Source organism: Carettochelys insculpta, chromosome 32 (genome assembly GCF_033958435.1).
Source record: "Carettochelys insculpta isolate YL-2023 chromosome 32, ASM3395843v1, whole genome shotgun sequence".
In the NCBI taxonomy this organism is placed as follows: Eukaryota; Metazoa; Chordata; order Testudines; family Carettochelyidae; genus Carettochelys; species Carettochelys insculpta.
The window spans coordinates 4,667,237-4,694,446 of NC_134168.1; the positions used below are offsets into that span (position 1 = coordinate 4,667,237).

A 27,210-nucleotide genomic window follows, 5' to 3' on the forward strand; every position below is an offset into this window, starting at 1 on the left:
ATGCCCCGGGGCCAGGCGCCATGGGGCCCATTACCCACAATGCCCCGGGGGCCAGACACCAGCACAGGAGGCGGGCTCAGGGCAGCTGTTTATTCTCAGTGTGGTTGCAGCCCCACGCCTGTGGGGGGCCAATCGGGGGGCTGAGTCGGGGGCCGGCGCCCAGGCCCCTCAGTACATGGACGGCTTCTCCTCGCCCTTGGGGTTCGTCAGCTTCTCCAGGTTCTGGGTGAGGATGTGGTAGAGCTCGGCCTGCGGGGGGAGACGGAGTGGGAAGCTGGGGGGCAGAGCCCCTCCCATCAAAGCCCCCGGTGACCGCCCCCAGCCCACGAGAACCCCCCCTGCCCCCCTCCCAGCCCCCCGACTCACATAGAAGCCCCGAATGTCCAGCACCACGGTCCGGATGTCCACATACGCCGCCTCGTCCCGCTCGTGCACCAGCGTCCGGTAATCCATCTGGGGGGGCGGTGGGGTTAGCCTGCCTGCGGCACTGCTGGGGGGGAGCTCGCAGCACTGGAGCCCCCCTCCCACCCCCCACTCAGGGCACTGCTGGGGGGCGCTCACAGCACTGGAGACCCCCTCCCCCCCGCTCAGGGCACTGCTGGGGGGCGCTCGCAGCACTGGAGACCCCCTTCCCCCTGCTCAGGGCACTGCTGGGGGGGAGCTCACAGCCCTGGAGACCCCCTCCCCCCTGCTCAGGGCACTGCTGGGGGGAAGCTCGCAGCACTGGAAACCCCCTTCCCCCCGCTCAGGGCACTGCTGGGGGAAGCTCGCAGCACTGGAGACCCCCTCCCCCCCGCTCAGGGCACTGCTGGGGGAAGCTCGCAGCACTGGAGACCCCCTCCCCCCCGCTCAGGGCACTGCTGGGGGAAGCTCGCAGCCCCACTCACCACGTGGGTCTCCTTCGAGGCCTTTGCCACAGCGTCACCTCGCTCAGAGAAATACCTGCGGACGAAGAGGCAGAGCGCCAGCCCAGACCGTTACCCACAATGCTCTGGGGCAGAGGCAGGGGCCTGCGACCCACAATGCCCTGGGGCAGGGGCACAACTCACTTGGAAATGGCCGTCTGGAAGCCCTCGACCTTGGTCTTGACAGCTGTGACCCGCTCCAGCACTTTCTCCTGTGGGGGGAGATGGGGTGAGACCGGGGCAGCCGGGGGGGAGCTGGGGGTTGGGAGGGGGTTGGGGCCGTACCTGAATGGCCACCCCAAAATCATTCCCGTCCTCGATTCTGGGGATCAGGTGATGGATCCAGGTGATGATCTGGGAACAGAGATATGTGAGAGGGGACGGGGGCACCGCCGTGGGAAGCTCGCAGCCTGGGGGCACCGCTGTGGGAAGCTCGCAGCCTGGGGGGGCACTGCCGGGGGAAGCTCGCAGCCTGGGGGCACTGCCGGGGGAAGCTCGCAGCCTGGGGGGGGCACCGCCGTGGGAAGCTCGCAGCCTGGGGGGGCACCGCCGTGGGAAGCTCCCAGCCTGGGGGCACCGCCGGGGGAAGCTCGCAGCCTGGGGGGGCACCGCCGTGGGAAGCTCGCAGCCTGGGGGCACCGCCGGGGGAAGCTCGCAGCCTGGGGGGGCACCGCCGTGGGAAGCTCGCAGCCTGGGGGCACCGCCGGGGGAAGCTCGCAGCCTGGGGGGGCACCGCCGTGGGAAGCTCCCAGCCTGGGGGCACCGCCGGGGGAAGCTCGCAGCCTGGGGGGGCACCGCCGTGGGAAGCTCGCAGCCTGGGGGCACCGCCGTGGGAAGCTCGCAGCCTGGGGGGGCACCGCCGGGGGAAGCTCGCAGCCTGGGGGGGCACCGCCGTGGGAAGCTCGCAGCCTGGGGGCACCGCTGTGGGAAGCTCGCAGCCCCGGGGGCACCGCCGTGGGAAGCTCGCAGCGTGGGGGGGCACCGCCGTGGGAAGCTCGCAGCCTGGGGGGGCACCGCTGTGGGAAGCTCGCAGCCTGGGGGGGCACCGCCGGGGGAAGCTCGCAGCCTGGGGGGGGGCACTGCTGTGGGAAGCTCGCAGCCTGGGGGGGCACCGCCGTGGGAAGCTCGCAGCCTGGGGGGGGGCACTGCTGTGGGAAGCTCGCAGCCTGGGGGCGCCGCCGTGGGAAGCTCGCAGCCTGGGGGGGCACCGCCGTGGGAAGCTCGCAGCCTGGGGGCGCCGCCGTGGGAAGCTCGCAGCCTGGGGGGGCACCGCCGTGGGAAGCTCGCAGCCTGGGGGGGCACCGCCGTGGGAAGCTCGCAGCCTGGGGGCACCGCCGTGGGAAGCTCGCAGCCTGGGGGGGCACCGCCGTGGGAAGCTCGCAGCCTGGGGGGGCACCGCCGTGGGAAGCTCGCAGCGTGGGGGGGGAGGCACTGCCGTGGGAAGCTCGCAGCGTGGGGGGGGGCACCGCCGGGGGAAGCTCGCAGCCTGGGGGCACCGCCGTGGGAAGCTCGCAGCCTGGGGGGGCACCGCTGTGGGAAGCTCGCAGCCTGGGGGGGCACCGCCGTGGGAAGCTCGCAGCCTGGGGGGGCACCGCCGTGGGAAGCTCGCAGCCTGGGGGCACCGCTGGGGGGAAGCTCGCAGCCTGGGGGCACCGCCGTGGGAAGCTCGCAGCCTGGGGGGGCACCGCCGTGGGAAGCTCGCAGCGTGGGGGGGCACCGCCGTGGGAAGCTCGCAGCCTGGGGGGGCACCGCCGGGGGAAGCTCGCAGCCTGGGGGGGCACCGCCGGGGGAAGCTCGCAGCCTGGGGGGGCACCGCCGGGGGAAGCTCGCAGCCCGGGGGCACCGCCGGGGGAAGCTCGCAGCCTGGGGGGGGCACCGCCGGGGGAAGCTCGCAGCCTGGGGGGGCACCGCTGGGGGAAGCTCGCAGCCTGGGGGGGCACCGCTGGGGGAAGCTCGCAGCCTGGGGGCACCGCCGTGGGAAGCTCGCAGCCTGGGGGCACCGCTGTGGGAAGCTCGCAGCCTGGGGGGGCACCGCCGTGGGAAGCTCGCAGCCTGGGGGCACTGCCGGGGGAAGCTCGCAGCCTGGGGGCACCGCTGTGGGAAGCTCGCAGCCTGGGGGCACCGCCGGGGGAAGCTCGCAGCCTGGGGGCACCGCCGGGGGAAGCTCGCAGCCTGGGGGGGCACCGCTGTGGGAAGCTCGCAGCGTGGGGGGGCACCGCCGGGGGAAGCTCGCAGCCCGGGGGGGCACCGCCGGGGGAAGCTCGCAGCCTGGGGGCACCGCTGTGGGAAGCTCGCAGCCTGGGGGCACCGCCGGGGGAAGCTCGCAGCCTGGGGGGGCACCGCCGTGGGAAGCTCGCAGCCTGGGGGGGGCACCGCCGTGGGAAGCTCGCAGCCTGGGGGGGGCACCGCCGGGGGAAGCTCGCAGCCTGGGGGCACCGCCGTGGGAAGCTCGCAGCCTGGGGGGGCACTGCCGGGGGAAGCTCGCAGCCTGGGGGGGCACCGCCGGGGGAAGCTCGCAGCCTGGGGGCACCGCCGTGGGAAGCTCACAGCCTGGGGGGGCACCGCTGTGGGAAGCTCGCAGCGGGGGGGGGCACGGCCGGGGGAAGCTCGCAGCCTGGGGGGGCACCGCTGTGGGAAGCTCGCAGCCTGGGGGGGCACCGCCGTGGGAAGCTCGCAGCGGGGGGGGGCACCGCCGTGGGAAGCTCGCAGCCTGGGGGCACCGCCGGGGGAAGCTCGCAGCCTGGGGGCACCGCTGGGGGGAAGCTCGCAGCCTGGGGGGGTACCGCCGTGGGAAGCTCGCAGCCTGGGGGGGGGCACCGCCGTGGGAAGCTCGCAGCCTGGGGGGGGGCACCGCCGTGGGAAGCTCGCAGCCCCGGCGGGGGGCAGGTCGGGGGGCTCACCAGGACACACTTCTCCTTCAGCTCCCGCACCTCCGGCTTGACCCGGGCCAGCAGCGCCCCCAGGGCCTCGTTGCCCTTCAGGTAGCCACACTTGGGGGCTGGGGGAGACAGGGGGTGAGTCCAGTGCCCAGCCCCCCAGTGGCCCCCCAGCCCCCCCAAACTCACCCTCCTTCTCCTCCTTCTCTGTCTCCGTGCTGGCCCTGTCCTGCGGGGGAGGGGACGGGTTAGCGATGGCTGGTGGGGGTGGGGGGCCATGGGGGGTCAGGAGACCCCAAAACTCACCTCGTCCTCCTCCTTGGGGGGCGGGTCGGGGATGGGGATGTCCAGGGGGGCCCGGAGGGTTGACAGGTCCTTGACGTTCAAGGCATCTTCCTGCAGCGATGGGGTGGTTATAGGGGGGGTCACTGAGATTTGGGGGGGCCTGGCCCAGGGGGGACGCTCGTGGGAGGTTGAGGGGTCCACAGGGGGCACTGGAATTCGGGGGGGGCCTGGCCCGGGGGGACACTCGTGCTGGGGGGGTTGGGGGGTCATGGGGTCTCCGAGGTTCGGGGGGGCTCAGCCCCAGGGGGGACACTCGTGCCAGGGGGTTGGGGGGTCATGGGGTCTCCGAGGTTCGGGGGGGCTCAGCCCCAGGGGGGACACTCGTGCCAGGGGGTTGGGGGTCCACGGGGGGGCTCCGAGATTCGGGGGGCCCGGTTCGGGGGGGTTACTCGTGCCGGGGGGTTGGGGGTCCACGGGGGGGCTCCGAGATTCGGGGGGCCCGGTCCGGGGGGGTTACTCGTGCCGGGGGGGGGTTGGGGGTCCACGCGGGGGGTCCCACCTTGAGGAATGCATCCAGCTGAAGGATTTTCTGGGGTAGGAAGGTGACGAGGAGCTGCTCAGCCTGGGGGGAGAGAGGGGTCAGCGGGGCAGTTATGGGGGGCAGTTAGTCCCCAGGGGCAGTTGGGGGGGCGGAGTTACCTCCTGGAAGAGCGAATCCCTGAAGAGCTCCACCTAGAAGCAGGGCGGGAAAAGGCGGCTGAGTCTGGGGCCAGGCGCAGCCGAGTGGAACAGGGCTCCGGGCCCCACTCCCGCCCCACAGCCCCCCGCCAGCTCACCCGCCCCGTTGACTGCCCCCTAAGCATAGCAGCCACCAGCCCCCTTCTCCTGCCTCCACCCCACAGCAGCCCCTGCCGGCCGCCAGCACCCCCCTACCGGCCCCCTGCCCCACAGCACCCCCTTACGGATCCCTCTTCCAGCCCCCCAGGACCCCGCTAGCGGCCCCCCCTCCCCGCCCCATAGCAGCCCCCCCGGCCAGCCCCTCCGCAGCACGTAGCCGGCGGGGGATTCCCTGGGAAAGCGGAAGGGGGATCCCGGGGGACGCACGTGTTGGGGAGATCGCCCCCCCATCTGCCCCACACTTGGGGGGCGGGACCCGGGACCCCCACCTGCCGGCGGGACTCCCCGCTGACTTTCACAGCGCAGAGCTTGGCCATGGTCCGTCCGTCCGTCCGTCTGTCTGTCCGTCCGCGGGAGCAGCCCGGCTCGGCCCCTTTCGATTTCACTTTCCCCGGCCCGCCCCCCGCCCGGCCCGGTGCGGGGCGCCCCCTGGCGGCCGTGGGTCCGCCGACACCCCCCTCCCGGCCCCCCAGCCACGGGGTCCCCTGACACCCTCGTCACCTCCCAGCCTCGGGGTCCCCCGACACCCCCCTGCCGGCCCCCCAGCCTCGGGTCTCCCGACGCCCCTCTACGGCCCCCCCCAGCCCTGGGGTCCCCTGTCATCCTCGTCACTTCCCAGCCTCGGGGTCCGCCTCATAGACCTGCCCCAGCTCTGGGTCTCTCCCCGGCCCCCTACATCCGCTGAGCCCCGAGCGCACCCCCCTGCCGTCCCCCCACGGGCCGCGGGCCCCCCTGCCGCCCCCCCACCAGATGTATCTCTTTCGCTTCCGCCCCGAGTTTCCGCGAGTTCCCGGCCCGGCCCGGCCCCAGTCGCGGCAGGTGAGACCCCCCCCCCCCCCCCGTCGGCCCCCTCCAGCCCCCCTGCACCTGCCGCTCTGGCGCGGGGGTTCGTGGTACCGGGAGGGGCACGTGCCAGCAGCAGGACGCGGGCTGGAGGAGGGGCGGCTGGGGGAATCGGGGCGCGGCTACAGGAGTTGGGGCGCAGGGGGATGGGGTGTCGGGGCACAAGGGGGCAGCTGTGGGAGTTGGGGCGCAGGGGGATTGGGTGTCGGGGCACAAGGGGGCAGCTGCGGGAGTTAGGGCGCAGGGGGATGGGGTGTCGGGGCACAGGGGGGCAGCTGTGGGAGTTGGGGCGCAGGGGGATGGGGTGTCGGGGCACAAGGGGGCAGCTGTGGGAGTTGGGGCGCAGGGGGATGGGGTGTCGGGGCACAAGGGGGCAGCTGTGGGAGTTGGGGTGCAGGGGGATGGGGTGTCGGGGCACAAGGGGGGCAGCTGCGGGAGTTAGGGCGCAGGGGGATGGGGTGTCGGGGCACAGGGGGGCAGCTGTGGGAGTTGGGGCGCAGGGGGATGGGGTGTCGGGGCACAGGGGGGCAGCTGTGGGAGTTGGGGCGCAGGGGGATGGGGTGTCGGGGCACAGGGGGGCAGCTGCGGGAGTCGGGGCACAGGAGGATGGGGTGTCGGGGCACAAGGGGGCAGCTGCGGGAGTTAGGGCGCAGGGGGATGGGGTGTCGGGGCACAAGGGGGCAGCTGCGGGAGTTAGGGCGCAGGGGGATGGGGTGTCGGGGCACAGGGGGGCAGCTGTGGGAGTTGGGGCGCAGGGGGATGGGGTGTCGGGGCACAAGGGGGCAGCTGCGGGAGTTAGGGCGCAGGGGGATGGGGTGTCGGGGCACAGGGGGGCAGCTGTGGGAGTTGGGGCGCAGGGGGATGGGGTGTCGGGGCACAGGGGGGCAGCTGCGGGAGTTAGGGCGCAGGGGGATGGGGTGTCGGGGCACAGGGGGGCAGCTGTGGGAGTTGGGGCGCAGGGGGATGGGGTGTCGGGGCACAAGGGGGCAGCTGCGGGAGTTAGGGCGCAGGGGGATGGGGTGTCGGGGCACAGGGGGGCAGCTGTGGGAGTTGGGGCGCAGGGGGATGGGGTGTCGGGGCACAAGGGGGCAGCTGCGGGAGTTAGGGCGCAGGGGGATGGGGTGTCAGGGCACAGGGGGGCAGCTGTGGGAGTTGGGGCGCAGGGGGATGGGGTGTCGGGGCACAAGGGGGCAGCTGCGGGAGTCGGGGCGCAGGGGGATGGGGTGTCGGGGCACAAGGGGACAGCTGCGGGAGTTGGGGCGCAGGGGGATGGGGTGTCGGGGCACAAGGGGGCAGCTGTGGGAGTTGGGGCGCAGGGGGATGGGGTGTCGGGGCACAGGGGGGCAGCTGTGGGAGTTGGGGCGCAGGGGGATGGGGTGTCGGGGCACAAGGGGGCAGCTGCGGGAGTTAGGGCGCAGGGGGATGGGGTGTCAGGGCACAGGGGGGCAGCTGTGGGAGTTGGGGCGCAGGGGGATGGGGTGTCGGGGCACAAGGGGGCAGCTGCGGGAGTCGGGGCGCAGGGGGATGGGGTGTCGGGGCACAAGGGGGCAGCTGCGGGAGTTAGGACGCAGGGGGATGGGGTGTCAGGGCACAGGGGGGCAGCTGTGGGAGTTGGGGCGCAGGGGGATGGGGTGTCGGGGCACAGGGGGGCAGCTGTGGGAGTTGGGGCGCAGGGGGATGGGGTGTCGGGGCACAAGGGGGCAGCTGCGGGAGTTAGGGCGCAGGGGGATGGGGTGTCAGGGCACAGGGGGGCAGCTGTGGGAGTTGGGGCGCAGGGGGATGGGGTGTCGGGGCACAAGGGGGCAGCTGCGGGAGTCGGGGCGCAGGGGGATGGGGTGTCGGGGCACAAGGGGACAGCTGCGGGAGTTAGGGCGCAGGGGGATGGGGTGTCGGGGCACAAGGGGGCAGCTGTGGGAGTTGGGGCGCAGGGGGATGGGGTGTCGGGGCACAAGGGGGCAGCTGCGAGAGTCGGGGCGCAGGGGGATTGGGTGTCGGGGCACAAGGGGTCAGCTGTGGGAGTCGGGGCGCAGGGGGATGGGGTGTCGGGGCACAAGGGGGCAGCTGCGGGAGTTAGGGCGCAGGGGGATGGGGTGTCGGGGCACAAGGGGGCAGCTGCGGGAGTCGGGGCGCAGGGGGATGGGGTGTCGGGGCACAAGGGGGCAGCTGCGGGAGTCGGGGCGCAGGGGGATGGGGTGTCGGGGCACAAGGGGGCAGCTGTGGGAGTTGGGGCGCAGGGGGATGGGGTGTCGGGGCACAGGGGGGCAGCTGCGGGAGTCGGGGCGCAGGGGGATTAGGTGTCGGGGCACAAGGGGGTAGCTGCGGGAGTCGGGGCGCAGGAGGATGGGGTGTCAGGGCACAGGGGTCAGCTGCGGGAGTTGGGGTGCAGGGGGATGGGGTGTCAGGGCATGGGGGGCAGCTGCGGGTGTTGGGCCGCAGGGGTCACCTGTGGGATTTGGGGCGCAGGGGGATGGGGTGTCAGGGCACGGGAGCAGTTGGGGCACAGGGGTCAGCTGCGGGAGTTGGGGTGCAGGGGGATTGGGTGTCAGGGCACAGGGGTCAGCTGCGGGAGTCGGGGCGCAGGGGGATTTGGTGTCAGGGCACAGGGGTCAGCTGCGGGAGTTGGGGCGCAGGGGGATGGGGTGTCGGGGCACAAGGGGGCAGCTGCGGGAGTCGGGGCGCAGGGGGATGGGGTGTCAGGGCACGGGGACAGCTGTGGGAGTTGGGGCGCAGGGGGATGGGGTGTCGGGGCATGGGGGGCAGCTGCGGGTGTTGGGCCGCAGGGGTCACCTGTGGGATTTGGGGCGCAGGGGGACGGGGTGTCGGGGCGCGGGGGACAGCTGCGGGAGTTGGGGCGCAGGGGGACGGGGTGTCGGGGCGCGGGGGGCAGTTGGGGTGCAGGGGGACGGGGTGTCGGCGCAGGGGGACAGCTGTGGGAGTTGGGGCGCAGGGGGATGGGGTGTCGGGGCATGGGGGGCAGCTGCGGGTGTTGGGCCGCAGGGGTCACCTGTGGGATTTGGGGCGCAGGGGGACGGGGTGTCGGGGCGTGGGGGCAGTTGGGGTGCAGGGGAACGGGGTGTCAGGGTGCAGGGGGACGGCTGCGGGAGCTTGGGCGCAGGGGGACGGGGTGTCGGGGCGCGGGGGACAGCTGCGGGAGTTGGGGCGCAGGGGGACGGGGTGTCGGGGCGCGGGGGGCAGTTGGGGTGCAGGGGGACGGGGTGTCGGCGCAGGGGGACGGCTGCGGGAGCTGGGGCGCAGGGGGACGGGGTGTCGGGGCACGGGGGCAGTTGGGGCACAGGGGGACGGGGTGTCGGGGCGCGGGGGACGGCTGCGGGAGTTGGGGTGCAGGGGGACGGGGTGTCGGGGCGCGGGGGACGGCTGCGGGAGCTGGGGCGCAGGGGGACGGGGTGTCGGGGCACGGGGGCAGTTGGGGCGCAGGGGGACGGGGTGTCGGGGCGCGGGGGACAGCTGCGGGAGTTGGGGCGCAGGGGGACGGGGTGTCGGGGTGCGGGGGGCAGTTGGGGCGCAGGGGGACGGGGTGTCGGGACGCGGGGGGCAGTTGGGGTGCAGGGGGACGGGGTGTCAGGGCGCAGGGGGACGGCTGCGGGAGTTGGGGCGCAGGGGGCGGCTGGGGAAATCGGGGCACAGGGGGGCAGCGGGGGGAGTCGGGGCGCGGGGTGGGCACTTGAGGGCCGGCCCAGCTTAACCCTTTGCTGCCTGCAGGCGGTGCCATGGCGCAGGCCGGGCCCCCGCTGGGGGAGCCCCAGTTCCTGCAGCTGCGGGAGGAGCTGGTGGGGGCGCTGGCCCGGAGCCCGGGGGAGCTGCACCCCGAGAGCCTCCAGCAGCTGGTGGAGGCCCCCCTGCCCCTCCACGTCAAGTACCGGGAGCTGGACGTCCCTGGCCTCCTGCGGGCCAACCTGCAGGGCCAGGTACGCCGGGGTGGCTCGGGCGGGGGACTTGAGGGGGTGACTCGGGGGGCAGGATGACTTGGAGGGGGGCGACTTGGGGGCAGGGTGACTTGCAGGGCAGGAAGACTCGGGGGTGACTCGGACTTGGGGTGACTTGGGGGGTGACTTAGGGGCAGGGTGACTCGGGTGGCTTGGAGGGGGCGACAAGGGGGGCAGGGCAACTTGGGGAGCAGGACAACTCGAAGGGGTGACTTGGGGGGGCAACTTAGGGGTGGGGTGACTTGAGGGGGGCAACTCAGGGGGTGGGGTGACTCGGAGGGGGGCTGCTGGGGGGGCGGGGCGACTCAGAGGGGGGCAGCTGAGGGGGTGGGGTGGGGTGACATGAGGGGGGCAACTCAAGGGGGGCGACTGGGGGTGGGGCGACTCAGAGGGGGCGGCTGAGGGGGTGGGGTGAGACGAGGGGGGCGACTCGAGGGGGGCAACTGGGGGGGCGGGGCAACTCAAATGGGGTGACTCGGGGGCGGGGCGGCTGGGGGGGCGGGGTGGGGTGACACGAGGGGGGCAACTCAAGGGGGGCGACTGGGGGCGGGGCGACTCAGAGGGGGGCAGCTGAGGGGGTGGGGTGACACGAGGGGGGCAACTCAAGGGGGGCGACTGGGGGTGGGGCGACTCAGAGGGGGGCAGCTGAGGGGGTGGGGTGACACGAGGGGGGCAACTCAAGGGGGGCGACTGGGGGCGGGGCGACTCAGAGGGGGCGGCTGAGGGGGTGGGGTGAGACGAGGGGGGCGACTCGAGGGGGGCGACTGGGGGGGCGGGGCGACTCGAATGGGGTGACTCGGGGGCGGGGCGGCTGGGGGGGCGGGGTGACTACAGGGGGCGACTCGGGGGGCGGGGCGGCTCGGAGGGGGGCGGCTGGGGGGGTCTCCGCCCCGGGCCGCCCCCCACGCCCCCCGCCGCCCCCCAGCGCGAGCCCTGCCTGCGCACCATCTCCACGGCGCTGAACATCCTGGAGAAGTACGGCCGCAACCTGCTGAGCCCCCTGAAACCCCGCTACTGGCGCGGGGTCAAGTTCAACAACCCCGTCTTCCGCAGCACCGTCGACGCCGTCCGGGTGAGCCCCCCCGCACCCCCTGGAGCCTCCCGCCCCCCACGAGATCCCCAAACCCCTGAGCCCCCCCGCACTCCTGTGCCCCCCACGAGCCTCCCGCCCCCCCAAACCCCCTGGAGCCTCCCGCCCCCCACGAGATCCCCAAACCCCTGAGCCCCCCCGCACTCCTGTGCCCCCCACGAGCCTCCTGCCCCCCCAAACCCCCTGGAGCCTCCCGCCCCCCACGAGATCCCCAAACCCCTGAGCCCCCCCGCACTCCTGTGCCCCCCACGAGCCTCCTGCCCCCCAAACCCCCTGGAGCCTCCCGCCCCCCACGAGATCCCCAAACCCCTGAGCCCCCCCGCACTCCTGTGCCCCCCACGAGCCTCCTGCCCCCCACACCCCCTGGAGCCTCCCGCCCCCCACAAGATCCCCAAACCCCTGAGCCCCCCCGCACTCCTGTGCCCCCACGAGCCTCCTGCCCCCCAAACCCCCTGGAGCCCCCCGCCCCCAGGAGCCCCCAGGAGACTCCCGCCCCCCCAAACCCCCTGGAGCCTCCCGCCCCCCACAAGATCCCCAAACCCCTGAGCCCCCCCGCACTCCTGTGCCCCCCACGAGCCTCCTGCCCCCCCAAACCCCCTGGAGCCTCCCGCCCCCCACAAGATCCCCAAACCCCTGAGCCCCCCCGCACTCCTGTGCCCCCCACGAGCCTCCTGCCCCCCCAAACCCCCTGGAGCCTCCTTCCCCCCACAAGATCCCCATCTCCCTGTGAGCCCCCAAACCCCTGAGCCCCCCCGCACTCCTGTGCCCCCCACGAGCCTCCTGCCCCCCCAAACCCCCTGGAGCCTCCCGCCCCCCACAAGATCCCCATCTCCCTGTGAGCCCCCAAACCCCTGAGCCCCCCGCACTCCTGTGCCCCCCACGAGCCTCCTGCCCCCCCAAACCCCCTGGAGCCTCCCGCCCCCCACAAGATCCCCAAACCCCTGAGCCCCCCCGCACTCCTGTGCCCCCCACGAGCCTCCTGCCCCCCAAACCCCCTGGAGCCCCCCGCCCCCAGGAGCCCCCAGGAGACTCCCGCCCCCCCAAACCCTCTAGAGCCTCCCGCCCCCCACGAGATCCCCATCCCCCTGTGAGCCCCCCGAGAGCTCCCAGAGACCCCCACTCCCCCAGTGAGTCCCCCAATCCCCAGAGCCCCACGGCCTCCCTGTGCCCCATGTGAGCAGCCCAGCCCCCCCCCGCCCCCCAGGGACCGGCCCCCGAGCCCCCCGCTTCCCACAACTGACCCCCCAGCCCTCCCGACCCCCAGGGACTGGCCCCCCCAGCCCCCCACTTCCCGCGACTGACCCCCCAGGCCCCCCGCTCTCCCGACCCCCAGGGACCGGCCCCCTCAGCCCCCCGCTCTCCCGACCCCCAGGGACTGGCCCCACAAGCCCCCCCCGCTCTCCCGACCCCCAGGGACCGGCCCCCTCAGCCCCCCACTCTCCCGACCCCCAGGGACTGGCCCCACAAGCCCCCCCCGCTCTCCCGACCCCCAGGGACCGGCCCCCCCAGCCCCCCGCTTCCCGCGACTGACCCCCCAGCCCCACCCTGCCCCGAGCCGCCGGTGTCCCCGCAGGGCGGGCGGGAGGTGCTGAAGCTGTACGGCTACACGGAGGAGGGGCCGGACGGGCTGAGCTTCGCCGAGGGGCAGGGGGAGCCGGACGCCCCCCGCGTGGCCTCCGTGGCCCTGGACGTGGCCCTGCTGCGCGCTGAGCTCAACCTGCTGCTGGCGGTACGCCGGGGGGGGGCTGAAGGGGCGCCATGGGGCTGAGGGTGGATCTCGGGGGGCGCCGTGGGGCGGGGGGCGCCGTGGGGCTGAGGGTGGATGTCGGGGGGCACTGTGGGACGGGGGGCACCGTGGGGCTGAGGGTGGATCTCGGGGGGCGCCGTGGGGCGGGGGGCGCCGTGGGGCCAAGGGTGGATGTCAGGGGGCGCTGTGGGGTGGGGGGTGCCGTGGGGCCGAGGGTGGATGTCGGGGGGCACTGTGGGGCGGGGGGCGCCATGGGGCCGAGGGTGGATGTCAGGGGGCGCCGTGGGGCTGAGGGTGGATGTCGGGGGGCGCCGTGGGACGGGGGTCACCGTGGGGCCAAGGTTGGATGTCGGGGGGCGCCGTGGGGCGGGGGGCGCCATGGGGCCAAGGGTGGATGTCAGGAGGCACTGTGGGGCGGGGGGCACCGTGGGGCTGAGAGTGGATGTCGGGGGGCACTGTGGGGTGGGGGGTGCCGTGGGGCAGAGGGTGGATGTCGGGGGGTGCTGTGGGGCGGGGGGCACCGTGGGGCCGAGGGTGGATGTCGGGGGGTGCTGTGGGGCGGGGGGGCGCCGTGGGGCCGAGGGTGGATGTCGGGGGGTGCTGTGGGGCCGAGGGTGGATGTCGGGGGGCACTGTGGGGTGGGGGGCGCCGTGGGGCCGAGGGTGGATGTCGGGGGGTGCTGTGGGGTGGGGGGCACCGTGGGGCTGAGGGTGGATGTCGGGGGGCGCTGTGGGGTGGGGGGCGCCGTGGGGCCGAGGGTGGATGTCGGGGGGTGCTGTGGGGTGGGGGGCGCCGTGGGGCCGAGGGTGGATGTCGGGGGGTGCTGTGGGGTGGGGGGCGCCGTGGGGCTGAGGGTGGATGTCGGGGGGCGCTGTGGGGTGGGGGGCGCCGTGGGGCCGAGGGTGGATGTCGGGGGGCGCTGTGGGGTGGGGGGCACCGTGGGGCCGAGGGTGGATGTCGGGGGGCGCTGTGGGGTGGGGGGCGCCGTGGGGCCGAGGGTGGATGTCGGGGGGTGCTGTGGGGCCGAGGGTGGATGTCGGGGGGGCGCTGTGGGGTGGGGGGCGTCGTGGGGCCGAGGGTGGATGTCGGGGGGTGCTGTGGGGCGGGGGGCGCCGTGGGGCCGAGGGTGGATGTCGGGGGGCGCTGTGGGGTGGGGGGCGCCGTGGGGCCGAGGGTGGATGTCGGGGGGTGCTGTGGGGCGGGGGGCGCCGTGGGGCCGAGGGTGGATGTCGGGGGGCGCTGTGGGGAGGGGGGCGCCGTGGGGCCGAGGGTGGATGTCAGAGGGCACCGTGGGGCGGGGGGCGCCGTGGGGCCGAGGGTGGATGTCGGGGGGCCCCGTGGGGCGGGCGGGGGCGGCTTTCATTGGGTCTGTTCCCTTTCAGAAGAGACACCCGAACCCGGAGGTGCTGCAGGAGCTGCTGCAGGGGGCGCCGGAGGTGACGGGGCGGAAGGGGCGGGAGGGGGCCGTGGGGCAGGGTAGTGGGAGGGGCAGGGCTAGGGGTCTGTGGGGGGGCTGGGCTGAGCTGGCCTGGGGAGGCTGGACCATGTGGGGAGCCAGATGGGGGATGGGGGAGTAGGGGGGCCGGATGGGGGGCCAGAAGGGGGGTGGGTGGGGGATGGGGGAGTAGGGGGGCCGGATGGGGGGCCAGAAGGGGGGTGGGTGGGGGATGGGGGAGTAGGGGGGCCGGATGGGGGTGCATGGGGGTTGGGGGGCCAGGCCTGTCACCCTGCATTTCTTCCAGGCGATTCTCATCCCGGATTCGGTGCCTATCCAGAACCTGGTGGCCCCTGGGGCCCTGCCCCACACAGGTGGGTGCTGTGGGGGGTGGGGAGGGAGCAGGGCAAAGCTGCGTTTGGGGGCACTATGGGTGGTTGTGGGGCAGAGGATTTAGGTCTTGTGGGGAGGTCGTGGGGCAGAGGGATTGGGGTGCTGTGAGCCACAGGGATCAGGGCAGAAGGATCGGGGTGCCGTGGGGCAGAGGGATCAGGGCGCCGCGAGGCAGAGGGACTGGGGTGATCAGGGTGCCATGCGACAGAGGGACTGGGGCGCTGTGGGGCAGAGGGATCAGGGTGCACGGGGCAGAGGGACTGGGGCGATCAGGGCGCCGTGGGGCAGAGGGATCCGGGCACCGTGGGGCAGAGGGATGAGGGTGCTGCGGGGCAGGCCCCAGGACTAACCTGTGCCCCCCGCAGGCCCGGCCACCCTGCCCGGCTGCCCCCTGTGTGGGGTGGAGGCGGCGGCGCTGCTCAGCTGCCCCGAGTGCCGGCAGAGCCTCTGCGCCGACTGCGACCGCCTCTTCCATCGGCACCCGGGCCGGGCCCAGCACCAGCGCCGCTCCCTGGGCCCCGGGCCCCCGCCCCACAGGTACGCCCCCACCCCCGGCCGGCCCAGCCCAGCCCAGCGCCGCTCCCTGGGCCCCAGGCCCCCACCCCACAGGTACGCCCCCACCCCCGGCCGGCCCGGCCCGGCACCAGCGCCGCTCCCTGGGCCCCGGGCCCCCACCCCACAGGTACGCCCCCACCCCCGGCCGGCCCGGCCCGGCACCAGCGCCGCTCCCTGGGCCCTGGGCCCCCGCCCCACAGGTACGCCCCCACCCCCGGACAGCCCGGCCCGGCACCAGCGCCGCTCCCTGGGCCCTGGGCCCCCGCCCCACAGGTACGCCCCCACCCCCGGACAGCCCGGCCCGGCACCAGCGCCGCTCCCTGGGTCCCAGGCCCCCACCCCACAGGTACGCCCCCACCTCCGGACAGCCCGGCCCGGCACCAGCGCCGCTCCCTGGGCCCTGGGCCCCCGCCCCACAGGTACGCCCCCACCCCCGGACAGCCCGGCCCGGCACCGGCGCCGCTCCCTGGGCCCTGGGCCCCCGCCCCACAGGTACGCCCCCACCCCCAGCCGGCCCGGCCCTTTAAAGCCCCAGAGCATTCTGGGACGCTCCTTCCTTTCCATTGTTCAGAGGGGTGACAGTTGTCCCAGGGCATTGTGGGTCCTTGTCTGGCCTGGGCGGGGGGAGCAGAGGTGGGAGATGGGGGAGCTTATGTGGGGGAGAGGTGGGTGGGCTGCGGAGTTTGGGCGGGCAGGGTGGGGGAGGGGCAAGGTGGGAACAGTGGGGGTCTGTGGGGTGTCAGGGTGCGGGGAGGGGGCAGCGGACCACTGCCGGCCTTGGGGGCCCTCTGGCTTGGGGAGGCTGTGGGGTCTCGGGGTACAAGTAGGGGGCAGTGGACCGCTGCCGGCCTTGGGGGCCTCGTGGCTTGGGGGGTCTGTGGGGTGTCAGGGTACAGGTAGGGGGCAGCGGACCACTGCCAGCCTTGGGGGCCCCGTGGCTTGGGGGGTCTGTGGGGTGTCAGGGTACAGGTAGGGGGCAGCGGACCACTGCCAGCCTTGGGGGCCCCGTGGCTTGGGGGGTCTGTGGGGTGTCAGGGTACAGGTAGGGGGCAGCGGACCACTGCCAGCCTTGGGGGCCCCATGGCTTGGGGGGGCTGCGCGACCCACATTCACCCTGTTCTCTCCCCAGCCCGTCCATGGGGCCGGCCGTGCCCCCCAAGCCGTGCCCCACCTGGCACTGTGTGGCCTGTCGCACGCCCAACCAGGGCCGGGCCGTGCTGTGCGTGAGCTGCGACCGGCCCCGGGGGGGCTACCCCACGGCCGACGGTGACCCGACCCGGGGGGCCTGCCCCACAGCTGACGGCGACCCCCACCGGGGGGCCTGGGCTTGCCAGACCTGCACCTTTCTCAACCCTGGCCCCAGCGTCCTGTGTGCTGTGTGTGAACGCCCCCGGCTGGCCGGCCGGCCCAGCGCCCCCCAGCCCCCTGCTGCCCCCCAGGTAAGGGGCCCCTGGTGCCCCTCACTCCCAGCCTGCAGCCCAGCCCCCCCCACCCCATGCAGGTAAGGGGGCGTGTTCTGCCTGACCCACAGCCCCTGCCCCCCTCACGTGACCCTCGGCCCCGGCCCCCCAACTCCCTGGTGCCCCTCACTCCCAGCCTGCAGCCCAGCCCCATGCAGGTAAGCGGGCGCGTTGTGCCTGACCCACAGCCCCCCACTGACCCCTGGCTCCCCACAGGCCAGGGAGGCCCGGGGCTGGCAGTGCGAACACTGCACCTTCTGGAACCAGCTGCCCGGGCGGGTGTGCGAGGTGTGCAACCGGACCAGCCTGCCGGGGGCGGGCCCCCCGGACGACAAGGGACCCCGGCATCCGGGCAAGCCCCTCCCCCTCGCCCCCGAGGAGGCGGAGCAGCGGCGGCAGGAGAAGCTGCGGGAGGACGGGATGAAGCTGGTGGCCATGATCCGGGTGAGAGGCCCCGCCCCCCTCGGCATAGGCTCCGCCCCTTCACTGACAAACTCATCAGCCCATCCCCCATACGGGCTCCTCCCCTCCTGAACCGGCCAATCTAACTGCTTCCTTTGCATCGCTGGGGGGGCGGAGCCGGAGAGGGTGTCTCCAGAGGGGTGGGTGTGGCCAGACTCTAACCCCGCCCATGACTCCTGGGGGCGGGGCTAGCAGGCTCTGCCTGGAGGTGGGGGCTTTCTCACCCCAACCACTCCGAGGCTGGGGGGCGGGGCTCTCGCTCTCCCTGGCCAGGGGGCGGGGCTCTCTCTCTCTCTCTCGCTCTCTCTCCAGCCAGGGGGCGGGGCTCACTCTCTCTCCAGCCAGGGGGCGGGTCTCTCTCTCTCTCTCTCGCTCTCTCTCCAGCCAGGGGGCGGGGCTCTCTCTCTCTCTCTCTCTCCCCAGCCAGGGGGGCGGGGCTCTGTCTCTCTCTCCCCAGCCAGGGGGCAGGGCTCTCTCTCTCTCTCCAGCCAGGGGGCGGGGCTCGCTCTCTCCCCAGCCAGGGGGGCGGGGCTCTGTCTCTCTCTCTCCAGCCAGGGGGCAGGGCTCTCTCTCTCTCTCCAGCCAGGGGGCGGGGCTCGCTCTCTCTCTCTCTCTCCAGCCAGGGGGCGGGGCTCTCTCTCTCTCTCTCCCCAGCCAGGGGGGCGGGGCTCTGTCTCTCTCTCCCCAGCCAGGGGGGCAGGGCTCTCTCTCTCTCTCCCTCCAGCCAGGGGGCAGGGCTCTCTCTCTCTCCCTAGTCAGGGGGTGGGGCACGCTCTCTCTCTCTCTCTCTCTCTCTCCCCAGCCAGGGGGGCGGGGCTCTCTCTCTCTCTCCCCAGCCAGGGGGCAGGGCTCTCTCTCTCTCCCTAGTCAGGGGGTGGGGCACGCTCTCTCTCTCTCTCTCTCTCCCCAGCCAGGGGGCGGGGCTCTCTCTCTCTCCCTAGCCAGGGGGTGGGGCACACTCGCTCTCTCTCTCTCTCTCTCTCTCTCCCCAGCCAGGGGGCAGGGCTCTCTCCCTCTCCCTAGTCAGGGGGTGGGGCACGCTCTCTCTCTCTCTCTCTCTCCCCAGCCAGGGGGTGGGGCTCTCTCTCTCTCCCTAGCCAGGGGGCGGGGCACGCTCTTTCTCTTTCTCTCTCTCCAGCTGGGGGGGCGGGGCTCTCTCTCTCTCTCTTCCCTGCCCTCCCCCGGCCGGGCCGAGCCGTCTAACCCCTCCCTCGGCAGGAGGCGGAGCTGGTGGGCGTGTCCCCCGAGGAGGTGGCGGCGGCGGCGGGCTACTCGGGGACGGAGCAGCCGCTGCCCTGGCTGCGCTCGGAGCTGCCCGGGGTGCTGGAGGCGGTGCTGGAGGCGGCCACGCAGCGGGCGGCGCAGGCCGAGCTGGGCGCCATCACCCAGCAGGAGGCGCGCGCCGCCTGGACCCACAGCCGGGGCAACCTGGACGAGGCCGTGAGCCGCTGCCTGAGCGCCCGGCGCCGCAAGGTGGGGGCGGGGATTGGTGGGGAGGGGGCGGAGCCTGTGTGGAAGGGAGGGTGGAGCCTGGGGGTGGGGATTCGAGGGGAGGGGCGGAGCCTGGGGCGTGGCACGGAGGGGCTGGAGCTTGGGGGTGGGGATATGAGGGTGAGGGGGCGGAGCCAGTGTGGTGGCAGGGAGGGTGGAGCCTGGGGGAAGGGATATGAGGGTGAGGGGGCGGAGCCTGTGTGCGGAAGGGATGGGGATTGATGGGGAGGGGGTGGAGCCTGGGGGTGTGGCTTGGAGGGGAGGGCGGAGCCTGCGGGCCACACCCAGCCGGTCGGGTCTCTGGCGGCAGGTGCAGGAGCTGGCGGCGCTGGGCTTCGGGGCGCGGGGGCCGGCCCTGCAGGCCCTGTACCACAACGGGGGGGACCTGTGGGGGGCGCTGAGAGAGCTGCAGCGCGGGCGGCTGGAGCCCTTCCACCGGCGCCTGTGGGACCCGGCCGAGCCCCCCATCGACTTCCACGCGCCCGACCGCCAGGTGCCAGCCGGGGGCCGTGACACTGGGCGGGGGGTACTGGGGGGCCCATGGTGCTGTGTGGGGGTAGTGAGGGGGGCCCGGGGGGTAGTGGGGGGGCCATGATGCTGGCCGGGGGGGGTAGCAAGGAGGGCTGGGTTGGGGGAGTTGGGGGGTATCGAGGGGCACCGCTGACCTCCCCCCCCCAGGCTCTGCTGCGGCGGCTGCTGGCGGGGGGATGACAGGGGGTACTGAGGGGCACCACTGACCTCCCCCCCCCCCAGGCTCTGCTGCGGCGGCTGCTGGCGGGGGGATGACGGGGGGTACTGAGGGGTACTGCTGCCCTGCCCCCCACAGGCCCTGCTGCGGCGACTGCTGGTGGGGGGACGACGGGGTATTGGGGGGGCACCACTGACCTCCCCCCCACAGGCCCTGCTGCGGCGGCTGCTGGTGGGGGGACGACAGGGGGTATTGGGGGGGCACCACTGACCTCCCCCCCACAGGCCCTGCTGCGGCGGCTGCTGGTGGGGGGACGACAGGGGGTACTGAGGGGCACTGCTGACCTCCCCCCCCCAGGCCCTGTTGCGGCGGCTGCTGGCCTCGCTGGCGCTGCCCAGCTGGGGGCGGGCGGAGCTGGTGCTGGCCCTGGTGCTGGAGCAGGAGGCCGGTGGGGGGCGCGCGACCCTGGCCGACATCGTGGACGCCGTGCGCGCCTCGCCCGACCGCGACTTCATCAAGCGCCTGCTCAGCTGGGAGTGCGCCGTGTGCGGCTGGGCCCTGCCCCGCAACCAGGTACCCGCCCCCCGGCAGGCCCCCTGTGGGCTCCCCTGAGCCCCCCCCAGCCTCTGTGAGCCCCCCCCCAGCGCCCCCATAACTCTGCTTGGGTCACCTGAGCCCCTGAACCAGGTACCTCCTTGTGGGCCCCCCAAGTATTCTCGGGTTTCCTATAACTCTCTGGATTTCCCACTGCTCCCAAACCACATATCTCTCGGGCCCAGCCCATAATGGCCCAGGGACCCCCCACGCCCACAGGACCAGGAACCCCCTTGGGTGCCTACATCAACCCCCCTGCCCCCCTAGAGTCCCCTGCAGGTCCCCCTAGCCCTGCATCACCCCAAGTGCCCCTGTGCCCCCAAAACCCCCCGTGGGACCCTGTCGCCCCACAGCCACTAGATGTCTCCCTACAGGTCCCCCATGTCCCCCCACAACCCCCCTCAGGGTGCCCCACCCCCTCGGCCCCCAATGGGTCCCCTCGCGTCCCCGGGAGCCCCCCTCAGCGTCCCCCCGCTGCCCCCAGATGCAGTCGCTGACCTCGTGCGAGTGCACCATCTGCCCCGAGTGCTTCTCCCAGCACTTCACCATCGCCGTGAAGGAGAAACACATCACGGACCTGGTGTGTCCGGCGTGCGACGCCCCCGACCTGAGCGACGGCGCCGAGGCTCTCAGCTACTTCTCCACGCTGGACATCCAGGTACCGCCAGCCCTGCCTGGCCCCCCGAGCTCCCGGGGCCTCCCTGATCCCCCCGGGGCCCCGAAGCTCCCAGAGCCCCTTTGGGGGGCCTGGAATTGCCAGCCCCTGGGACCCACACCCAGCTCTCGGGGTGCCTCTGACCTCCCCCCAGCTCCGCGAGTGCCTGGACCCCGAGACCTACGACCTCTTCACCAAGAAGCTGACGGAGCGCGAGCTCATGCGGGACCCCAAGTTCCAGTGGTGCACCCACGTGAGGGGGCGGGGCCAGAACATGGGGGGCGGGGCCTAATCAGAGAGCTGGGGCCAAGGTCAAAAGGCAAGGTCACTGCCAAGCAAGAGTGGGGAGAGCGGGGCCTAGTGAGAACGGGGGGGGTGGGGCCTAGCCTGAACGCTGGGGGCGGGGCTAGAACACTGGGCACAGCCTAGCAAGGACAGGGGTGGAGCTCGAACCCTGGAGGCGGGGCCTAGCCTGAACATGGCACAACCTAGCAAGGACAGGGGCGGGGCTAGAACCCTGGGGGCGTGGCCTAGCCTGAACGCTGGAGGTGGGGCCAGAACACTGGGCACAGCCTCGCAAGAACGGGGGTGGGGCTAGAACCCTGGAGGCGGAGCCTTGCCTGAACATGGCACAACCTAGCAAGGAGAGGGGCGGGGCTAGAACCCTGGGGGCGTGGCCTAGCCTGAACATGGCACAACCTAGCAAGGAGAGGGGTGGGGCTAGAACCCTGGGGGCGTGGCCTAGCCTGAACGCTGAGGGGGGGCTAGAAACCCAAGGGGTGGGGCCAGTGGGGCTGCGGGTGTGGCCAGCACCCGGGGCGGGGCCAGTGGGGGGCAGGGGGTTCTGGTGTCTCTCTCACATCCCTCCCCCCCCAGTGTTCATTCGGGTTCATCTACGAGTCGGAGCAGCCGGCCGCCCAGTGCCCCCAGTGTAACCAGAGCTTCTGCGTCCACTGCAAGCGCCCGGTGAGGGGGCGGGGCCTGGGCGGGGGAGGGACTGGGGGCGGGGCCTGGGCAGGGAGCCGAGACAGGGGAGCCGGAGACAGAGGCTTGTGTTTGGGGGGTCTGTGCCGGCTGCGGCTGGGTGCGGGGGGGCTAGGTGGGGGCAGGGGGCCCCCGAGGCCTTGCTGACCCCCATCCTGCCCCCAGTGGGAGCCCCAGCACCAGGGCCTCACCTGCCAGGAGTTCCAGGAGTGGAAGCGAACCAACGACCCCCAGTACCAGGCCCAGGGGCTGGCTGCGTACCTGCAGGAGAACGGCATCGGTGAGTGCCCCCCAGTGCCCCCCACTCCCCCCAGGCCCAGGGCTGGCCGTGTCCCCGCAGAACAGCATGGGTGAGCCCCCCCAGTATGGGGAGGTCCCGCCTCTGCCCAGCCCCCCCGCTCTGTCCTGGGGGCTGCAGGATGGGGTGGGGGGGCTGGCGCCTGACACCACCCCCCCCCCGCTCTCTCCCCAGCCTGCCCAAAGTGCAAGTTCCCCTACGCGCTGGCCAGGGGCGGCTGCATGCACTTCCAGTGCTCCCAGTGCCGTCACCACTTCTGCAGCGGCTGCTACGGCGCCTTCCACACCAAGAACGTGAGTGGGGCCGCGCCTGGTGGCGGGGGGGCGGTTGCGCCGCGGCGTCAGGCTGGAAAGTTGGGAGGATTGAGGGGGGCGGGGCGCTCGGGATCAGGGTGGCGGTGTGCACTTGGGGGGTGGAGCGGGGTTGTTATGGGCTCCTGGATGGGGGTTAGTGGGGCTGGGGGGGCGTCGGGTGGTGCGGTGTGGTCAGGCGTGGCGGGGGTGTTATGGGGACCTGGTGGCTGTGGCACAGTGCAGGGCTGTCAGGAATATCGGCGGGGTGTTGCAGGGGGCCCAGGGTTGTGAGAGGCTGCAGCGTTGTCAGGTGCAGTGGGTGTTGCGGGCGGCCGGGTGTTGCGGGAGGGCGCAGCGGTGTCAGGCTCAGCGGGGTGTTGCGGGAGGCTGGGTGTTGCGGGAGGCTGGGTGTTGCGGGAGGGCGCAGCGGTGTCAGGCTCAGCAGGGTGTTGCAGGGAGCCGGGTGTTGCGGGAGGGCGCAGCGGTGTCAGGCTCAGCGGGGTGTTGCGGGAGGGCGCAGCGGTGTCAGGCTCAGCAGGGTCTTGCAGGGAGCCGGGTGTTGCGGGAGGGCGCAGCGGTGTCAGGCTCAGCAGGGTGTTGCGGGAGGCTGGGTGTTGCGGGAGGGCGCAGCGGTGTCAGGCTCAGCAGGGTGTTGCAGGAGGGTGCAGCGGTGTCAGGCTCAGCAGGGTGTTGCGGGAGGCTGGGTGTTGCGGGAGGGCGCAGTGGTGTCAGGCTCAGCAGGGGGTTGCAGGAGGCTGGGTGTTGCGGGAGGGCGCAGCGGTGTCAGGCTCAGCAGGGTGTTGCGGGAGGGCGCAGCGGTGTCAGGCTCAGCAGGGTGTTGCGGGAGGGCGCAGCGGTGTCAGGCTCAGCAGGGTGTTGCAGGGAGCCGGGTGTTGCGGGAGGGCGCAGCGGTGTCAGGCTCAGCGGGGTGTTGCGGGAGGGCGCAGCGGTGTCAGGCTCAGCAGGGTGTTGCAGGGAGCCGGGTGTTGCGGGAGGGCGCAGCGGTGTCAGGCTCAGCAGGGTGTTGTGGGAGGGCACAGCGGTGTCCGGCTCAGCGGGGTGTTGCAGGGAGCCGGGTGTTGCGGGAGGGCGCAGCGGTGTCAGGCTCAGCAGGGTGTTGCGGGAGGCGGGGTGTTGCGGGAGGGCGCAGCGGTGTCAGGCTCAGCGGGGTGTTGCAGGAGGGCGCAGTGGTGTCAGGCTCAGCGGGGTGTTGCGGGAGGGTGCAGCGGTGTCAGGCTCAGCAGGGTGTTGCGGGAGGCTGGGTGTTGTGGGAGGGCGCAGCGGTGTCAGGCTCAGCAGGGTGTTGCGGGAGGCTGGGTGTTGCGGGAGGGCGCAGTGGTGTCAGGCTCAGCAGGGTGTTGCGGGAGGCTGGGTGTTGCAGGAGGGCACAGCGGTGTCAGGCTCAGCAGGGTGTTGCGGGAGGCTTTGTGTTGCGGGAGGGCGCAGCGGTGTCAGGCTCAGCGGGGGGTTGCAGGAGGGCGCAGCGGTGTCAGGCTCAGCGGGGTGTTGCGGGAGGGTGCAGCGGTGTCAGGCTCAGCGGGGTGTTGCAGGAGGCTGGGTGTTGTGGGAGGGCGCAGCGGTGTCAGGCTCAGCGGGGTGTTGCAGGAGGGCGCAGCGGTGTCAGGCTCAGCGGGGTGTTGCAGGAGGGCGCAGCGGTGTCAGGCTCAGCGGGGTGTTGCAGGAGGGCGCAGCGGTGTCAGGCTCAGCGGGGTGTTGCGGGAGGGTGCAGCGGTGTCAGGCTCAGCAGGGTGTTGCGGGAGGCTGGGTGTTGTGGGAGGGCGCAGCGGTGTCAGGCTCAGCAGGGTGTTGCGGGAGGCTGGGTGTTGCGGGAGGGCGCAGCGGTGTCAGGCTCAGCAGGGTGTTGCGGGAGGGTGCAGCGGTGTCAGGCTCAGCAGGGTGTTGTGGGAGGGCACAGCGGTGTCTGGCTCAGCGGGGTGTTGCAGGGAGCCGGGTGTTGCGGGAGGGCGCAGCGGTGTCAGGCTCAGCAGGGTGTTGCAGGAGGCTGGGTGTTGCGGGAGAGTGCAGCGGTGTCAGGCTCAGCAGGGTGTTGCAGGAGGCTGGGTGTTGCGGGAGGGTGCAGTGGTGTCAGGCTCAGCGGGGTGTTGCGGGAGGCTGAGTGTTGCGGGAGAGTGCAGCGGTGTCAGGCTCAGCAGGGTGTTGCGGGAGGCTGGGTGTTGCGGGAGAGTGCAGCGGTGTCAGGCTCAGCAGGGTGTTGCAGGAGGCTGGGTGTTGCGGGAGAGTGCAGCGGTGTCAGGCTCAGCAGGGTGTTGCGGGAGGCTGGGTGTTGCGGGAGGGCGCAGCGGTGTCCAGCTCAGCAGGGTGTTGCAGGGAGCCGGGTGTTGCGGGAGGGCGCAGCGGTGTCAGGCTCAGCAGGGTGTTGTGGGAGGCTGGGTGTTGCGGGAGGGCGCAGCGGTGTCAGGCTGAGCAGGGTGTTGCAGGAAGCCAGGTGTTGCGGGAGGGCGCAGCGGTGTCAGGCTCAGCGGGGTGTTGCGGGAGGGCGCAGCGGTGTGAGGCTGAGCAGGGTGTTGCGGGAGGCCAGGTGTTGCGGGAGGGCGCAGCGGTGTCAGGCTCAGCAGGGTGTTGCGGGAGGCTGGGTGTTGCGGGAGGGCGCAGCGGTGTCAGGCTGAGCAGGGTGTTGCGGGAGGGCACAGAGGTGTCAGACGCAGCCGGGTGTCGCAGGGGCCGGTCACATCACAGCGCAGCGTCCCTGTGTCTCTCCCCCCAGAAATGCCCAGTGCCCTCGTGCCCGGTTCGCCAGTCCCTGCACGGGCACCACCCCCGCGACTGCCTCTTCTACCTGCGCGACTGGGACGTGGGGCGGCTGCAGCGCCTCCTGCAGGTGGGGGCGACTGGGGGGGCGGGGGACGGGGGGGGCTCTCTGGAGGAGGGGGGGCCTGGGGGCGACTGGGGGGTCTCACTCTCTCCCCTCCCCCAGGATAACAGCGTCGCCTTCAACACAGAGCCCCCCGCTGGGACCCGCCCAGCTCCAGGAGGTGAGAGCCGGGGATCGTGGGTAATGGGTACAATGTCCCCCCAGCAGGGGATTGTGGGTAGGCGGGGGAACGGGACAGTGGGGGGAGCATGGGATTGTGGGTAGGTGGGGGGCACAGGGCATTGTGGGTCAGTGGGGGGACGGTGGGGGGTGCAGGGCATTGTGGGTAGGTGGTGGGACGGGGGGGCACAGGGCATTGTGGGTAGGCGGGGGGACGGTGGGGGGCACAGGGCATTGTGGGTAGGCGGGGGGACGGTGGGGGGTGCAGGGCATTGTGGGTCGGCGGGGGGACGGGGGCACGGGGCATTGTGGGTAGGCGGGGGGACGGTGGGGGGTGCAGGGCATTGTGGGTCAGTGGGAGGACCGTGGAGGGACGAGGGCATTGTGGGTCGGTGGGGGGCACAGGGCATTGTGGGTAGGCGGGGGGACGGTGGGGGGTGCAGGGCATTGTGGGTCGGCGGGGGGACGGGGGCACAGGGCATTGTGGGTCGGTGGGGGGCACGGGGCGTTGTGGGTCGGCGGGGGGCACGGGGGCACAGGGCATTGTGGGTAGGAGGGGGGACGGTGGGGGGTGCAGGGCATTGTGGGTTGGTGGGAGGACCGTGGAGGGACGAGGGCATTGTGGGTCGGTGGGGGGCACGGGGCGTTGTGGGTCGGCGGGGGGCACGGGGGCACAGGGCATTGTGGGTAGGAGGGGGGACGGTGGGGGGCGCAGGGCATTGTGGGTCGGTGGGAGGACGGTGGAGGGACGAGGGCATTGTGGGTCGGTGGGGGGCACGGGGCATTGTGGGTAGGCGGGGGGACGGGGGCACAGGGCATTGTGGGTAGGCGGGGGGACGGTGGGGGGCGCAGGGCATTGTGGGTCGGTGGGAGGACGGTGGAGGGACGAGGGCATTGTGGGTCGGTGGGGGCACGGGGCATTGTGGGTAGGCGGGGGGACGGGGGCACAGGGCATTGTGGGTAGGCGGGGGGACGGTGGGGGGCGCAGGGCATTGTGGGTCGGTGGGAGGACGGTGGAGGGACGAGGGCATTGTGGGTCGGTGGGGGGCACGGGGCATTGTGGGTAGGCGGGGGGACGGGGGCACAGGGCATTGTGGGTAGGCGGAGCGCAGACCCCCCCAGTGACCCCTCCCACACGCCAGGCGGGTGCCGCGTGATGGAGCAGAGGGAGACCTCAGCCGGGCTGCGGGACGAGGCCTGCGGGAAGGAGACGCCCCCCAGCTACGCCGGCCTCTGCCAGTGAGTGGGGCGCGGGGGGCTGGGGGCTACACCTGGCTGACCCCTGCCCTGGCTGACCCAGCTCTCACCTCCAGCTGACCCCCAGCCCACCTGACCCTTGGCTGACCCCCAGCTGACCCCTGACCTGGTTGACTCACTGACCCCCAGCCCACCTGACCCTTGGCTGACCCCCGTTGGCTCCAGCTGACCTCTGGCTGACCCCTGACCTGGTTGACTCACTGACCCCCAGCTGACCCCCACTTGGCTCCCGCTGACCCCAGCTGACCCCCTCGCAGGGCCCACTACAAGGAGTACCTGGTGAGCCTGATCAACGCCCGGGGCCTGGACCCCGCCCACCTCTACTCCCTGCCCGAGCTGGAGACCGTCTGCCGGCGCCACCTGGGGGTGCTGCCCCCCCGGGCCCCCGCCGAGGCCGACGAGAGCTACCGCGGGCGCCTGCTGCAGGTACTGGGGTGCAGGAGCCGGCAGGGCGGCGAAGGGGGCGGGGGCCCCAGGAGAGTCCGGGGGCTGGGATCTGGGGGGGCAGGGCCGTGATGCCCCCAAAGGGAGCAGCCGGGGGACACGCTGGGGGACCTGGAGCTAACGGGGCAACCGTCGCCCCCTCTCTCTGCCCCACAGAAGCTGATGGACGAGGTGCCCCTGGGCCCCAAGATCCCACGGCAGCGCAGTGAGGCCCCCCCGCGCCCCGAAGGAGATGGGGGGCCGGGGCTGCAAGAGTGGAGGACGACGCGGGTGTGGGGGAGGGGAGCACTGGGGGGGGTCCCAGCACCCCCTTAGTTGATGGGGGTTGTGTGGGAGCCGCTGGATTCTGAACCAAGCCCGAGGGGGCCCCAGGCTGGGGGGCACCCGAGCGCCGGGGGGCAGGGCCTGGCCCTCTCCTGGCCAGCGACTGGGTGGGGTCCAGGGGCCAGAAGACTGTGCACCCCAATAAAAGCGGCTGGGATCAAAGCAGGAGTGTCGGCTTCTTCCTGGGGCAGCAGCTACACCTGGGAGGGGTCTGACGCCCGGCCTTGGCAGCCCCCCTGGCCCTGACCCCCAGCCCCGGCCCCACAACCCGGCAGCCCCCTGGTCCTGACCCCCAGCA

At 73.3% G+C, this 27,210-nt stretch overlaps 2 protein-coding genes across 2 annotated transcripts; one reads left to right on the plus strand and one right to left on the minus strand.

Moving 5' to 3' along the window:
* Nucleotides 1–76: 76 nt before the first annotated feature.
* Nucleotides 77–5,388, minus strand: PSME2 (proteasome activator subunit 2). Its single transcript, XM_074982440.1, has 11 exons — nt 5,233–5,388; nt 4,766–4,798; nt 4,626–4,688; nt 4,088–4,177; nt 3,971–4,010; nt 3,806–3,903; nt 1,191–1,259; nt 1,050–1,117; nt 888–942; nt 367–453; nt 77–249 (listed from the first exon to the last, which is right to left on the minus strand). Exons 1-11 carry the CDS (start codon nt 5,278–5,280, stop codon nt 169–171), a joined length of 732 nt encoding a protein of 243 aa, XP_074838541.1. The 5' UTR covers nt 5,281–5,388; the 3' UTR covers nt 77–168.
* A 252-nt stretch (nt 5,389–5,640) lies between these two features.
* Nucleotides 5,641–27,029, plus strand: RNF31 (ring finger protein 31). Its single transcript, XM_074982439.1, has 22 exons — nt 5,641–5,782; nt 9,527–9,732; nt 10,676–10,822; nt 12,414–12,569; nt 13,970–14,023; nt 14,330–14,396; nt 14,781–14,952; nt 16,100–16,409; nt 16,647–16,874; nt 18,111–18,365; nt 18,694–18,876; nt 19,429–19,644; nt 20,150–20,323; nt 20,475–20,573; nt 21,197–21,286; nt 21,470–21,584; nt 21,777–21,895; nt 24,621–24,734; nt 24,831–24,888; nt 26,030–26,126; nt 26,402–26,570; nt 26,745–27,029. Exons 2-22 carry the CDS (start codon nt 9,535–9,537, stop codon nt 26,901–26,903), a joined length of 3,180 nt encoding a protein of 1,059 aa, XP_074838540.1. The 5' UTR covers nt 5,641–5,782; nt 9,527–9,534; the 3' UTR covers nt 26,904–27,029.
* Nucleotides 27,030–27,210: the final 181 nt, after the last annotated feature.

What these genes read in the sequence shown, in the direction of transcription:
- PSME2 (XM_074982440.1), bottom strand. Translation starts at nt 5,280, where the DNA reads ATGGCCAAGCTCTGCGCTGTGAAAGTCAGCGGGGAGTCCCGCCGGCAG. An exon ending in GCGGGGAGTCCCGCCGGCAG is followed by an intron (nt 4,799 to 5,232) that starts GTGGGGGTCCCG and finishes CCCTGCTTCTAG; the next exon opens with GTGGAGCTCTTCAGGGATTC. An exon ending in GGGATTCGCTCTTCCAGGAG is followed by an intron (nt 4,689 to 4,765) that starts GTAACTCCGCCC and finishes CTCTCCCCCCAG; the next exon opens with GCTGAGCAGCTCCTCGTCAC.
- RNF31 (XM_074982439.1), top strand. Translation starts at nt 9,535, where the DNA reads ATGGCGCAGGCCGGGCCCCCGCTGGGGGAGCCCCAGTTCCTGCAGCTG. An exon ending in GCACCGTCGACGCCGTCCGG is followed by an intron (nt 10,823 to 12,413) that starts GTGAGCCCCCCC and finishes GTGTCCCCGCAG; the next exon opens with GGCGGGCGGGAGGTGCTGAA. An exon ending in CCCGGGCCCCCGCCCCACAG is followed by an intron (nt 14,953 to 16,099) that starts GTACGCCCCCAC and finishes TTCTCTCCCCAG; the next exon opens with CCCGTCCATGGGGCCGGCCG.